The sequence below is a fragment of the Oryctolagus cuniculus genome, chromosome 6 (genome assembly GCF_964237555.1).
Source record: "Oryctolagus cuniculus chromosome 6, mOryCun1.1, whole genome shotgun sequence".
NCBI lineage: Eukaryota > Metazoa > Chordata > Mammalia > Lagomorpha > Leporidae > Oryctolagus > Oryctolagus cuniculus.
The window spans coordinates 167,604,538-167,618,762 of NC_091437.1; the positions used below are offsets into that span (position 1 = coordinate 167,604,538).

The 14,225-nt window shown below is 67.1% G+C and overlaps 2 protein-coding genes and 1 pseudogene across 3 annotated transcripts; 1 reads left to right on the forward strand and 2 right to left on the reverse strand.

Moving 5' to 3' along the window:
* Positions 1 to 1,058: 1,058 nt before the first annotated feature.
* On the reverse strand, positions 1,059 to 4,362 carry CCDC166 (coiled-coil domain containing 166). Its single transcript, XM_070075628.1, has 2 exons — positions 3,675 to 4,362; positions 1,059 to 3,575 (listed from the first exon to the last, which is right to left on the reverse strand). The coding sequence occupies exons 1-2, from the start codon at positions 4,110 to 4,112 to the stop codon at positions 2,589 to 2,591; spliced, it is 1,425 nt and encodes a 474-aa protein (XP_069931729.1). The 5' UTR covers positions 4,113 to 4,362; the 3' UTR covers positions 1,059 to 2,588.
* A 364-nt stretch (positions 4,363 to 4,726) lies between these two features.
* Positions 4,727 to 12,535, forward strand: MAPK15 (mitogen-activated protein kinase 15). 2 transcript variants are annotated; one of them, XM_070075622.1, is made up of 12 exons: positions 4,727 to 4,860; positions 8,760 to 8,858; positions 9,010 to 9,039; positions 9,148 to 9,238; positions 9,572 to 9,702; positions 9,780 to 9,943; positions 10,028 to 10,167; positions 10,741 to 10,798; positions 11,074 to 11,211; positions 11,296 to 11,401; positions 11,503 to 11,602; positions 11,681 to 12,535. In XM_070075622.1, exons 4-12 carry the CDS (start codon positions 9,235 to 9,237, stop codon positions 12,316 to 12,318), a joined length of 1,479 nt encoding a protein of 492 aa, XP_069931723.1. In that variant the 5' UTR covers positions 4,727 to 4,860; positions 8,760 to 8,858; positions 9,010 to 9,039; positions 9,148 to 9,234; the 3' UTR covers positions 12,319 to 12,535. The 2 variants fall into 2 exon arrangements, with proteins under 2 accessions (XP_069931723.1, XP_008251927.3); XM_008253705.4 differs by lacking the exon at positions 4,727 to 4,860 and adding an exon at positions 8,377 to 8,520.
* Positions 12,536 to 13,620: 1,085 nt separating this feature from the next.
* Positions 13,621 to 13,689, reverse strand: LOC127486427 (U4 spliceosomal RNA; annotated as a pseudogene).
* Positions 13,690 to 14,225: the final 536 nt, after the last annotated feature.

Consider the following 14,225-nt stretch of genomic DNA (forward strand, 5'->3'; position numbering starts at 1 on the left):
CTTTAAAAGTTAGCAGGGACTGGCGTGTGGCCCAGCAGGTCAGGCGGTTTGAGTCCTGGCTGCTCCACTTTCTACCTGCCTCCTGCTAATGGGAAAGCAGCGGATGACGGCACAGGTGCTGCAGCCCTGCCTCACGTGGGAGACCATGATGCAGCTCCCGGCTCCTGACTTCCACCCGGCCCCGGGAGTGTCTGGGGGAGTAAATCAGCAGACGCAAGACTTTCTCTCCTTCTCTCTCTTTCACATAATTTTTTAAAGATTTATTTTACTTATTTGAAAGGCACAGTTAGAGCTTCCATCTGCTGGTTCACTCCCCAAATGGCTGCAATGGCCAGGGCTGTGCTAGGCTGAAGGGTCTCCCGTGGGGGCCCAGGGGCACAAGCACTAAGGCCATCCTCTGCTGCTTTCCCAGGTCATTAGCAGGGAGCTGCATTGGAAATGGAGCAGCAGGCAAAAGAACCTGTGCCTATATGGGATGCACGTGGAGACTTTACCTGCTACGCTGCAATGCTGGCCCCTAAATGAATCTTTTAACAAAGTAAAGGGACTTCAGGGCGGCGCTGTGGCGCAGCAGGTTAAAGCCCTGGCCTGCAGCGCCGGCGTCTCAAATGGGCGCCAGTTCTAGTCCCGGCTGCTCCTCTTCTGATCCAGCTCTATGCTATGGCCTGGGAAAGCAGTGGAGGATGGCCCAAGTCCTTGAGCCCCTGCACCCACGTGGGAGACCCAGAAGAAGCTCCTGGCTCCTGGCTTCGGATCGGCGCAGCTCCGGCTGTTGCGGCCAATTGGGGAGTGAACCAGTGGATGGAAGACCTCTCTCTCTCTCTCTCTCTCTGTAACTCTGTCTTTCAAATAAATAAAATAAAACTTAAAAAAAAGGAAAGGAATTTCCTACTTACAGCAGCTGTAGGCATACTGGAAAGCTGAGCACAAAGTGTGGCCCCGTCCCCTTGGCACCCCTCTGCACCCCTCGGCACCCCGCCTCCTGCCCTGCGCCTTTGCTAGGGCGGAACCCAAAGTCACCTCACGCAGCTTTCCCGGACCAGCCTGGCTCACTAAGGTATTGGCTTTCTCAAAGGCAGACTTCAGAGCGTCCATCAGCTGGGTCACTCCCTGGACGCCCCGTGGGCGCCTGCGGGTCAGGGCAGGGACGGAGGAGCTGTGGCCACCCGCGTGGGCCCCCCTCGGCGGCATCAGAGACAGTGCGTCTGCAGGGGTCCTTCCAGCGGGGCCTTCGTTCACGGACCCCCCTGAGGGCGCGGCCCCGGCCAGCGCGCTCCCTCAGCACATGGTGCCAGGCCCGGCCCAGGCCCGCGGCGGCCGCCGACCCCTTTGCAGCGAGGCGACGTGACCGTGACTGGAAGCTGCGCCTCGGGAGCCCGCCCTGCAGGGTGGCGACCCACGCGGAAGCTCAGCGCCCTGGAACTCAGTGCCCTGGCAGCACTAGCTTCTGGAGGGTCAGGCTCCCGCAGGGACAGCCTGGTACCGGCCTTGCACGGTGACGCGTGACAGGCCCTGGGGAGAGGGTGGCGGCCACAGAGGACCCTGGGACCGGAGGCAGCCTTGTATGTGTGCTGTGTCGCCTGCAGTGCCCGCATCCCATATGGGTTTGAGTCCTGGCGGCTCCGCTTCCGACCCAGCTCCTTGCTGATGGCCTGGGAGGTAGTGGAGGATGGCCCAAGTGCGTGGGCCCCTGCATCAAGCCAGATAAAGCTCCTGGCTCGGGTCTGGCCCAGGCCTGGCCATTTGTGGCCATTTGGGGAGTGAACCAGCGGATGGAAGCCCTGTCTATGTAACTCAAATCTTAAAAAGAGAGAAAGCAAGCAGTGCTGCTTCAAGGCAAATGTCCTGCACCTGAACGAACGCAGGAGAGTCTATGTGTCCAACAAAGGCCTGGTGAGCAGGCTGGACGGGCCTGCAGCTTCAGCCCGAGCCCAGGCGGCTGCGGGACGGCCACACACAGAACACACAGGGGTGCACCTGGCATCCAAAGGGAGGCGCCACTCACAAAACTCCCTCTAAGGTGAAAATCACATCGAAATTTAAAATTACCAGGGCTGGCAGTGCGGCACAGTGGGTTAAGCCACAGCCTGGGACACCGGCATCCTATATGGGTACTGGTTCCAATTCTGGCTGCTCCACTTCCCACCCAGCTCCCTGCTAATGGCCTGGGAAGGCAGTGGAAGATGACCCAAGTGCTTGGGCCCCTGCACCCATGTGGAGAGCCGGATGGAGCTCCTGGCTCCTGGCTTTGATCTGGCCCAGCCCTGGCCGTTGTGGACATTTGGGGAGTGAACCAGCGAATGGAAGATCTCTCTCTCTCTCTGGAACTCAGAGAGAGTAAATAAATCTTTTAAAAAGTTGAAAAGCAAAACTGGTGGTGCAGAGAACCAGGCCCGTTCCCTTCCTGGGACCCCACCTCCGGCTAAGGCCCTGGCTGGAAGAGCGAGTACAGTGGACCCTGGAAGGTGTGGGGCTCAAGGCAGGACACGTGAGCAGCGGGCAGTGAGCAGACAGGCCGCAGCGGTGCGGGCCACACTTTTATTAAACAGCCGACCTTCCAGCGTCCCGACTGCTGGCCGCCCTGGAGTTCAGACGCCCTCCGGGGTAGGGTGTCCGGTCCCGGCGTCAGAGTGCAGGGTCCCCTCTGACGATGGTGTGTGCAGAGCCGGGTCCCCGGACAGGCGCACGGAGAGCCTGGGTCTGGACTCCACTGGGGGGAGGGGGTCCGGATAGGCTGTGTGCATAGAGGACCAAGAGGACAGGTGGGAGCCCTCCTGGGACCGCGTCGGCGACGTCGTGTGGGAGCTGGTGCGCGAGGGAACCGCGGATGGGGATTGTGAAGCCACGTGGGACCGCCTCTGGGGCAGGGCCTGGGGAGCCCCACCGGACGGCGTCAGCGATGGGGCCCGCGAGGCCGTGTGCAACAGGGTCCGTGTGCGCTGCGGCGTGAGGGACAGGGCCCGGGAGGCCACGCGGGGCCGGCTCAGGGACGGGGCCCGCGAGGCCGCGCGGGGCCGGCTCAGGGACTGGGCCCGCGAGGCCACGCGCGCCGGCGTCGCCGATGGGTCCTCGGGACGCGAAGGGGTCAAGGACGGGGCCCGAGAGGCGGCACGCGAGGCGCCTCGGGAGGCCGGGGGCGAGCCGGGGCGCGAGGCGGGCGGCCAGGGCGGCTGCCAGAGCGGGGGGCCCCCGGAGCCCCGGCGCAGCCAGCCGTGCACGCTCGCCATGTTCCGCGTGTCCTCGTGCTCGCGCCGCAGCTGCTCGCGCTGCTCCAGCAGCTGGCGCCGCGTGTCGTGCAGCAGCTGCGCGCGGTGCAGCAGCCGCAGCAGCTCCTGCCGCAGGCGCCCGTTGTCCGCCTTGAGCGCCTGCGTGTGCGCCACGAGAGCGCGCGCCGCCTCCCGCTCCGCGCGCCGGCCCAGGGACTGCACGCGCTGGCGCGCCTCGCGCTCGAAGCCCGTCTTGTCCTCCAGGAAGCGCCGCTTGACGCGGTGCAGCACCTGCGTGTGCTCCACGCGCATGTGCAGGAGCTCGCGCTCCAACGCCCGGATCCGCGCCAGCTGCTCCAGCTGCAGCTCCTGCGACGGCGCGAGCAGGTCAGCGCGGGGGTGCGGCGGGCGCCCCCGCCGCCCGCCCCGCCCCGCCCCGCCGCGCCGCCCGTGGGCGCGCGCACTGGCCTTGTAGGGCTGCAGCTCCTGCACCTGCCGTGCCATCTGCGCCGCGCGCGCCTCCGTCTCCTGCAGCTGCGCGCGCACCCCTTCCTCGCGCCCCTGGTACAGCGACGCCAGCTGGGCGCGCTGCCAGTGCACCTGCGCCAGGTCGGCGCGGTGCTGCTCCTCCAGCCGCACGATCGCGTGGGCGCAGCGCTGCGCGCGCGCGCTCACGTAGCTAGCGTACAGCCGGTTCTCCTCGCGCAGGCGCAGGGCCTCGCGGTCCAGGAAGGCGTTCTCCTGCAGCACGCGGTCCACGCGCGTCTCACAGGCCTCCAGCTGCTCCGAGAGCTGCGTGTACTCGCGCTGCAGGTACTGCGCGCGCTCCGACAGCTGCTGCTCGCCGCCTTCTCCTGCCGCGCCCTGCCGGCGCCCCGCGTTCGGCCCGCGCTTCTTGGGCGCCATGGGCTGGGGTCTGGGGCACGAGGAGTCGTGGGAGCCCCGTCGCCGCCCACTCGCTCCACAGCCCGGATGTTCCGGGCCCCGGGGCCAGGGCTGGGATGCGTCTCAGGGCCTCCGAGAGCCAGGGTCCACAGGGATCGAGGTCGGGGACAACGTCGCCAACCTTCGGTCGTGGGGCCGCGTCCGACCTTGGCTGCCCGTCCGGCCCGGGGCGCCCGAAGTCCTCGCACCGCGGCCGTCCTGCGGCACGTCTCCATGGAGACGGAACTCGGCCGCCCTCCCCTCCCCACCCCGGGGGTTCGGCCAACGGCCAACGACTCCCTCGCCTCCGCGGGACTCTCCGCGTGCCTCCCTCCGGCCCGCTCGGGGCTCGTCCGCATGGTCCTGTGGGCGATGCCGGTGTCAGGACGGTGCACGGCCCCAAGCGTCCCCTGGCCCCGGGATCCTGGCTTTGCCCGCGTAGGAATTGAGGTTCCCGAGCGGTTGTCTCTGGGGTCCTCACCCGGCGCTGGCACCCCCCACCCCATGCCGGGCCGTGCCCCCGCGCGGCTTCTCCCACTGCCCGGGTGGCCGGAGTGGGTGAGCGGGCCTCGGGGACCTGGCTGACGCCGCGTGGGCTCACCTGGTTGGCTGTCCGCCTGGGTCTGCGCAGGTTTGTCCAGCCCTGTCCGAGCGTTGGTTTCACAGCCTCTGCTGGACTGGCCGTGATGAGCGCCTGACCGAAGGTGTGCTGGTGTGCCGGTGACCGAAGGTGAGCCCCTGTGCCAGTGTTTGGAGACTGTCGATTCTCACTCCGTCGACGTCACAGCGAGGACTTCCGGGGCAGGCGCCCGGCTTCTGGTCCACTTCAACCCCAGCTCCCTGCTCCTGCGCACCCTGGAGGCGGCTGCGGAGGCTCAGGTCGCTGGGTGCCCGCCACGCTCGCGGGAGACCGGGTGGAGTTCACATATGCGGGTTTTAATGTGAAGGTGGCGCCGACTTCTCACAGACCGGAAAGCAATCAGTGGGTCCCCCTGCCCTGTCCACCTGCCCTGGCCCCCTGGGGTCTGCTCACCCGGAGCTTCTATGCCTGCACCCACCCAGAACCACCTCCTCTGCCTGGCCTGGAGACCCAGGGTGCCTCCCCCAGCCCCAGACTCTCCGTGTGTCAGGATGGGCTGTGTGCCATGCCCACCATGCCCCAGCAGCCACAGGGCACAGATTGGAAGCCAGGTACACCCTCGGCTCTCCCCTCTCCTGCTGTGAGTCTGGGGTCACACCTCCTGGGCTGAGCTGGGAGGAGGGCCAAGCCATCTCCGGCCGTGCCGGCGCCTGCACGTGCGGGCTGCAGCAAGGTGTGGCTTTGGGCCTGCCACTGGAGCACTGCCCACGAGACCCTGGCGGCCACTGGCTCTGCAGGATTCCAGGCGGCCCACTGGCTGTTCCTGCCCTGAACACCCACCTATTCGCTCCCTCAGACTTGGGGTGTGGGATGGGCCCTGCGCCTGACCCTGGGTGAGCATTCCCAGGCTCCTCCCCTCCCACTGCACAGAGAAACTGAGCCATAGAGTGACTTGCTCAAGGCTGCCTGGGAACAGTGGGGCTGACGTGGGCGGGCCTTGGCGGGCTCCTCCCACTTCTGCACCTAGCCTCTTGCAGTCTTCTCCTGTCCCTGCCTGTGCCCTTGGACAAGGGGACAAGGTCAAAGGCGACCTGGGGCCCCCATGTGGCTCCGTGTGCAGAGCTGGGAGTGGGTCGTGGTGATACCTGGCACTGTCCCTGTCTCAGTCCTGGGCAGGAGCCGGGTCCACAGGGCAGCCTGACGCTGACCAGTGGTCACAGGAAGTGACCCTGGGGGGCTCTCGACATGACGAAATGTGCCAACCCCACCCTAACCTCGTCCCTAATTAGAGCCCAGAGCACAGGGGACGATGGCAGGACTGTGAAGGAGGGAGGTCTAGCAGAGCCCATCCACCCGCCATGTCCTCTGGCTGGGGTCAAGCCCTGGAGGTCCCAGCCTGGTTGCTCTCTGCACCCTGGGCCTGACCTGAGCCTCTCCCCTTCTCCACACCCCTGCAGGCCTCCCTCACCGTGACTCCCACCCCCACCCCCAGCAGGCAGCTGGGCTGGATGCCAGACCATGGCCACCTGCCTCAGACGACGTGGCCGACGTGGCCAGCACAGCGAGGGTCCCGGCTTCACAGTGTGGCTTCCGGGGCCAGGATGAGGCCTGAGCCGGGGGGTCCTGGGAGGGCGCCTAGAACACCCTGTGACTCCGGCCTTCTCCCGCGGTCAGGGGTACTGGGGGCTTTGCTGTTAGTCGCCCCCGGCCAGGGCAGCCCTCATCTGAGGTCTCCCAACAGCCCGAACTCCACGGGCTCCATGGCTACCGAGGCCGCTGCTGTCCACTTGCAGCTGCTGCCCGAGGTGGCAGGGACGGCAGTGTGTCTGACTGCAGTGTCCAAGGTCAAGGGCGCTGGCTCTCCCGGTCTGCCCCAGCCCAGCTCTCAGGCTCTCCCCACGCACGTCCACAGGCTGGCACGCCCCCCCCTCGGCCTCTCTGCTCTTTGTGCCCTGTGTTTGCTGTTGAGTGTTTCTGGGGTGAATGTGTCAGGTGCACCGGGAGGCGCTATCGCGGTGGCCCTGGCCTGAAGCACTGTCCTTGCGTCGGTAACTCCCCTCGGCTCCCATCAGCCCGGCCAGGTTCTGTCCCATTTATTCAAAGACCCAGCTTGTAGTTTATCTGGTTTTTCTCACGTCTCTCTGTTTCGATTATTCCTACTCTGAACTTCTTTCCTTCTTTCTGCCTAGGTTGGGCCTAATTTTCTCTCCTTTTCGGGCTCCTAAGGTGCAGGCGGCCGCAGCGTCCATGCACTCCGGCGTGGCGCCTCGGCACCGGATTCTGGTGTGCCTGGTGCTGTCTCTGACTCACTGACTCTTCAAAAGGTGTAGTTGATGTCTACACCCCTGGGGGTTTCTAAATAGCTCTGGTCTGTCGTCCTGTCTCAAATGTTTATTTGAGAGGCAGAGGCAGAGATGGGCTGACAGTCCCAAACACTGGTTCACCCCCCCCACCCCACATGCCCTCAACAGCCAGGAACTCCATCTGGGTCTCCCACGTGGGTGGCAGGGCCTAAGTACTGGGGCTGCCATTGGTTGGCTCCCCGGTGCGCGTTAGCAGGACGCTGGACTGCTGCAGAGCCAGGCACCGTGCCACGGGGCGCAGGTCTCCCAGCCTGCACACCAGGGCCCACCCCGTGACTTATTTTCAACCCAATTCTGTGGGGCCAGAGAACATCATCTGCGTGATTTCTATTCTTTTAAAGTTGTTGAGCTTTGCTTTACCGTGCTTAGAATATGGTTTATTTTGGTGGACACCAATGGGTGGAAGATCTCTGTCTCTCCCTCTCTCTGTGTCACTCTGCCTTTCAGATAAAATAAATCTTAGACATGGGGCCGGCCCTGTGGCGGAGTACGCTAAGCCTCCGCCTGCAGCACCGGCATCCCATACGGTGCCAGTTCTAGTCCCGGCTGCTCCTCTTCCGATCCAGCTCCCTGCTAATGCGCCTGGGGAAAGCAGTAGAAGATGGCCCACGGGCTTGGGCCCCTGCACCCACGGGGGAGACCTGGAAGAGGCTCCTGGCTTCTGGCTTTGGCCTGGCCCAGCTCTCACCATGTGCCCACTTGGGGAATGAACGAGCATTTCTCTCCTAACTCTCTCAAATAAACAAATAAAATTAAAAAAAAAAAAAAAAAGCCTGATGTAACTTAAAGGAGAAATAAAGCCACAGTTACAACTGAGATTGTATGCTCATGTTTGAATAAGTGAAGGTGTGACGTCACGGCTTGCGGCTTGGCCTGGCTGCGTGGGCTTCCCTGCCGCCGCCAGTCTGTACCCCACGCGTCCCTGGCGGCCCCGGCCAGCGCCCCCACGCGAGCTGCCTCGTCCCCGCCGAGGCGCAGCGCCCAGGATTGGCCCCCGGCTCTCTCACGGGTGGCGGGAGCCTGCCACGTCCCGGCGCCGAGTCGCCCTGTCCCTCTAGGGCCGGCGGGGAGCCCGGGCTCGCCCAGTCCTCTTTCTCGCACCGGTTCCACGCGCTCCCTTTGGCGCCCCGCGCGCGCCCGACGCCCAGGGGCTCCGGGTGCCCGCTCGCCACAGGCTCTTCCTCCGCGTCCTCCCCCAGCTTTGCCTCCTGCCGGGGCTCTGCCTGCCTCGGGGCGGCCGGGGGCGGCGCGCGCGGGCGAGGGCGCACGGCGGCTCCCGGCGCGGGCCCGGGGAGGGGCCCGGCCGCGGGGGCGCAGGCGCACCGCGGGCTCCGCGCGCCCGGGTCGCCGGGCAACGCACCGCAACAGCGGCGCCGCCATGTGCGCCGCCGAGGTGGACGCTCACATAGCGCGGAGATTCCGGCTGCAGCGGCGGCTGGGCAAGGGGGTGAGCTCTTGCCGCCGGCGCGGGGGTCCCCGCGGGCGCGGGGCTGCGTCCGCCGGGCCTCCTGGAGCGCGGAGGGCGCGAGCAGCAGCTGGAGGAGCTGCCGCCGAGCCGGCATGCCTACCGCGGGCCTCCCCGCTGGCCACCGCCCCTCCTGGGCAGCTCCTCCCGGGCCCTCCCACTCCCCCCGAGGCTGAGCCGCGCGGGCCCTCTGCCCTCAAGGCAGCCGTGCGCTCCCCCAGGCCTACGGCATTGTTTGGAAGGCAGTGGACCGGAGCACCGGCGAGGTCGTGGCCATCAAGAAGATCTTCGATGCCTTCAGAGACCAGACGGATGCCCAGGTGGGCGAGCCGGACTCGGGGCAGACTCGGGCAGGCGGGGGCCGGCCCGGGGCTCCTGCTGTCTCTGGGCCAGTGCGCGCCTGGGCCCTTCAGGAGGTGGCCAGCTCCTTGCCTTGCCCATCTGCCCGCACGCCTGTGTTTGTCTCCTCAGAGGACCTTCCGGGAGATCGTGCTCCTGCAGGTGGGTGGCCGGCCTCCTGCCTGTCCGCCTTCTCCAGATGCAGTTCTCTAGACAAGGGGCAGGGTGGAGCTGGCCTTGACCCCTGGCACAGCCGCGGCCTCTCCGCAGGAGTTTGGAGGCCACCCCAACATCATCCGCCTGCTGGACGTGATCCGAGCCGAGAACGACAGGGACATCTACCTGGTGTTTGAGTCTATGGGTGAGCGAGGCCTTGGTCAGCCGCGGCCCCGAGTGGCCGGCGCTCCTACCTCGTGCTCGCCGCCTGTGCACAAGCAGGCAGCTGGCAGGTGTCCACCCGCAGGGCCCCCTCCTGCACAAGCTCCCCCTTGTCCACGGTCCACCGCTGCATTCCTTTCTCACCCCGCAAACCAGGACAGGAAGTACTAATGTGACCCCACACTTTCGTCTCCGTGCCCAGCGTGGGAGTGCTGAGGCCCCGGCCCTGAGGGTGGCGCTGGGGCCAGGGGACGCGGGCTGTGGGCCAGACCTGCCCCTGCTGCCCACGGCTGACCTGCGCCCCCCCCCGCCCCAGACACGGACCTGCACGCGGTCATTGAGAAGGGCACGCTGTTGAAAGACATCCACAAACGCTACATCTTCTACCAGCTCCTGCGGGCCACGCAGTTCCTCCACTCGGGCCACGTCGTCCACCGGGACCAGAAGGTGCGGCCCCACACGACTTTCCCACCCCGCGGCCCCCAGCCCTTGTGCGCACCCACGGGGCCGCCTCCTCCCTGCAGCCATCCAACGTCCTGCTGGACGCCAACTGCCTGGTGAAGCTCTGCGACTTTGGCCTGGCCCGGTCGCTGAGCAGTGTCCCCGAGGGGCCCGAGGGCCAGCCGCTGACGGAGTACGTGGCCACACGCTGGTACCGGGCGCCGGAGGTGCTGCTGTCCTCACACTGGTAAACCCCCCGCCTCCTCCCCGGGGCCGCCTCGCCTGGCCAGCACCTCCACCTGCGCCTCTGCCTCTCCCTTTCCCGCCCCAGGTACACCCCGGGGGTGGACATGTGGAGCCTGGGCTGCATCCTGGGGGAGATGCTGCGAGGGCGGCCCCTGTTCCCAGGCACGTCCACGCTGCACCAGCTGCAGCTGATCCTGGAGGCCGTCCCCCCGCCCTCCGAGGAGGGTGAGCGTGGGCCGGGGGCCGCGGGAGGCCACGCCTGGGTCGCCAGGACTGTCCAAGGGCCCGGGAGGACAGAGGACAGGGCCAGCTTGAGGATGGAGGGCCCAGGGAGGAGCCACCGGGGCCAGCTGGGGAGCGACAGGGCCTGGGGCCCGCCCCAGGGCCATCAAGGGCCCCGCTCAGGGTTGTGGGGGTGTCGGGGGTGGGGCGGCCGCTGTGCTGAGGCTTGGAGGAAGGTAGGGCTGGGCTGGGCAGCTCTACAGGTCACTGGTCACTGGGGGCGTGGCAAGGGGTGGGGGCCCTGATCTCTCCCCGTGCTTGCTTCCTGGGGTCCACACAGCAAAGAGGCAGTGTATGGAGTGGGAGCATGAGTGCCCCAGGTGTGAGGCTCCCGGGAGTTGGGCTATGAGGGTGCCGGGGCGGGTACATGCACGGGCGGGCACAGGCTCGCCTGGGGGTCTGAGCCCCACCAGACAGGGCAGCCACTGCTGCACTCCAGGGCCCCAGACCCCCTCAGCCACCCCCCGACCCCAGCCAGGGCCCCAGATCACACCACTTTGTGCCGCCCACCCCCAGACCTCCTGGCTCTCGGCTCAAACTACAGTTCCTTGGTCCTGCACCATCTGGGGTCCCGGTGAGTGGGGTCTGCTTGTGTGGCTTTGTCTTGCCCTGCTGTCCTGAGGGGGCCCCGAGCCCAGCAACTCTGCTAGCCAGGGAGGAGACCCCTGCCCCAGCCCAGTCTCGGAGGTCTCCACACTCCCAGGCTGCCCACAGCTTGGTCTTAGGGGTTCTCCCAGACTGGAAAGTGGAAGTGGCCAAGGTTTGGGGGCCTCCCCAGTCGCCAGGGGTGGGCATCTGGGGAGGGCCCGCGGGTTGGGCCCTAGACAGGACACATGGGGCCACCCACAGGCCTCAGCAGCTTCTGGACGCCCTTCTGCCGCCGGACACCCCGCCGCAGGCCCTGGATCTCCTCCGGCGACTGCTGGTGTTGGCCCCGGACAAGCGCCTGAGCGCCGCGCAGGCCCTGCAGCACCCCTACGTGCAGAGGTGCGGCGGGGTGGGGGGGCGGGAGGCGTGACCGCGGCCATGGTTCCCTGCCCCGACCCCCGGGCGTGCCTCTGCTCCACGCAGGTTCCACTGCCCCGGCCAGGAGTGGACACGGGACGCGGCCTTTCAGCTTCCGGTGCCCGCAGGGGTCCAGCTCTCTGCGACTGAGTATCGCAACCGGCTCTATCAGGTGCTCCGCCCACGACCCCCATCGTCCCATCCACTCCGGGCTCCCGCCTCCCGTAGCGACCCCCACGCACACCGTGCGCCCTGACACCCCTCCTCCCGCAGATGCTGCTGGAGCGCAGGGGCAGCGGCGGCCTGGGGGGCGCAGCCCCGCAGGAGCCGGGACGCAGGCATCGGAGCAGCGGCGGGCGCGCGCCCGAGCGCGGTGCGTGCTGCCGTCCCCGCCGCGTCCCCAGCGGCTTGCGCGGCCCCTGCCCTGACAGCGGCTCTGTCTGCCCCGCAGAGGCCCCCCGCGCCGCCACGAGCAAGTCCCGGCAGCGCCCCGCACCCCTGCTCCAACTTCCACCCCCAGGGAGGCGGGCTCGGCCCCCTGCGCCGGCGGCGGAGGCCCCCTTGGCACCAGCGGGGGTGGTAAGTCGTGCGGCGGGCGCGGGCGGCGCCTCCCATTGCGCCCTGGGTGCCGCTCCGGCTGCTCCTTCCCAGGGGAGGCCGGCGCCCTCCCTGACCTCGCAGGCTGTGGCCCAGGCGGCCAACCGGGCCCTGATCCGCAGCGACCAGACGCGGGTCAGTGGGCTGCGGGCCGCTGGCGGGCTCCGCGCGAGCCGGGGCCCAGGCCCTCCTGCTCCACCTCTGCTCTCCCCGGCGCGCTCCCGACCACTGCCCGGAGCGCAGGCCCCTCCCAGGGATGCCCCGGAGCCTCGGCCGGGCCGCAGGATGCTGGGCAGCACCTCCGCGCTACAGGGCGCCCAGGGCGCTGCCAGGGCTGCGCTCGGGGGCTACTCCCAGGCCTATGGCACAGTCTGCCGCTCGGCACTGGCCCGCCTGCCCCTGCTTCCCCGCCCTGCACCTGAGCCGCCACGCGGGAACTCCCGGACCTGCTCAGCGCTTCTTCCCAACCCAGTCCCGGCCCCCCTCCAATAAAGTCATGTCCCCCGACTTTCATCCTCTGCCTTCCCCGACCCCAGCGCCCCTCCCGTGGGCCTCCCCTCGCCCGCTGAAGCTGTCACCATGGCCCCTGTCTGCCCAGCGCCCAGCGCGGGGCTTCCCTCAGGGTGAAGGCGCCAAGGCTGGCTGATGTCCGAAGGGGCCCCTGCCACCTCCACATCCCCGCCTGGAGCTACTGGGGGTTCCAGGCTGTCCCCGGGCTGTCCCCAGGCTGTCCCCGGGCTGTCCCCGGGCTGTCCCCAGGGCAGGGACCTGTGGGACACCTGAGCCGGAGGAAAAGCAAGGAGCCAGGGGACCACCCCGTCCAGCCCACCCTCCGGTCTCCACCTGGCCCTGCCTTGCCCACAGCCTGTGCCTGGCACTGCCTGGACGGGCCTCACGGGGCTCCAGGCCACCAACTCCGGCCACCGCCAGGCAGGAGGCCTGGCCAGTGCCCATGGGGGCCCCTGAACCTCACCTCACCTTGGCCAGAGGAGCTGCAGCCCCCGTGGTGGCCAGGCCAGGCGGCCGGGAGCCCAGAGCTCCGCTGTGTCCTAAAGGCCTCCAGGCCCTGTCAGGAAATGAGGGGAGTGAGGGGAGCTGGCCACACAGAGCCTAGGAGGGAGTAGGCGGGCAGGGGCAGGGATGGAGCAGCAAGGGGGGGAGGGAGCAGTTTGCTGCCTGAGGCACAGCCCGGAGCTGATGGCCCAGCAGCACAGCTGTGGCTGTGATAGGCCAGGGAACGGCCGGCAACGGGGCGGGCTGGGCAGGGGGCTTCTTGCTCTGAGACCAGATGACAGCAGTGTGTGCCCCCCGGAGGGCTGGGGCAGCGGAGGCTTTGCCTGGGCTGGAAGGCCGAGCGGCGCTGTTGGAGGGACGGCTGGTGCTCCCACAGGGTGCTGGGAAGGCCACAAGGTTGCAGGTTGCCTACAGCCGCAGGCAGGGAAACATCTGGGAACTTGTGGGCACCAGACTGGGCTCAGCAAGGTGTGGAGGCTGCCGGCAGGAGGCCCTGGGCTCCCTGGAGGCTCTCCACGCCTTGGGCCCATGCCCAGTCTGCTCTGGACGCTGGCACAGGACACACGGGCATATCGCCCAGGAACCTTCCCGGGGGACCTCTTCCACACGGCCAAAAGCCGCTGCTGTCATCCGTGCCTGGGTGGGGGCTTTGGTGTCAGAGAGGGAGCCGCTGCCCAAGCCCACCACCCAGCGCTCGCTTCGGCAGCGCATATACCAAGCCCACCACCCGCCCTGCTCCACTGCTGGAGCCCGGATTCTGCCTTAATTTCGTGGCCTTTTTCTTTTAATTAGCAATAATCACGCCTCGGATAAACCTCACTGGCTACGATACTGCCACTGCGTAAAGCTGGGTGGCCTTTTTCTTTTAAAAAACTTTGCATTTATTGGAGAGGCTGGCGTGGTGGAGACCGGGCTGGGTCTCCCGCAGGGGTGGCAGGAACCCACCCACTCAGACCCTTACCGCTGCCTTCCCTTCAGGAACCCGAGCCAGGTGCTGAACGCAGGCATCCTAACCATCGCGTTAAGCACTCGGCTGCACGCCTGCCCGGGCTTGTGGACATACTTTTCCCCTGGGAATTTCTTATACTTTAAAAAGTTGAAAAGCAATACAAAACAGAAAGCAATCTTGCAATGCTAGCACTGTGTAACCATGGGGCACCTCCTAAGCATTTGGTGCCAAGATGTGTCATTCCAAATCCAGTAGAGTTACTCTGTGAGCTTAGGGACAAAAGGCACAAGAAAGGCGAAGCAGAACCTTGCCCGGGGTCCGCGTGCTGCTCACACCAGGGACAGGGAGACGGGTGCGGGCAGGGCTCCTGCACAGCCCGCCTGCTGGCCCACACCCAGCCTCTCCCCTGGGACACTTCAAGAGGCTGGGGCCGCCA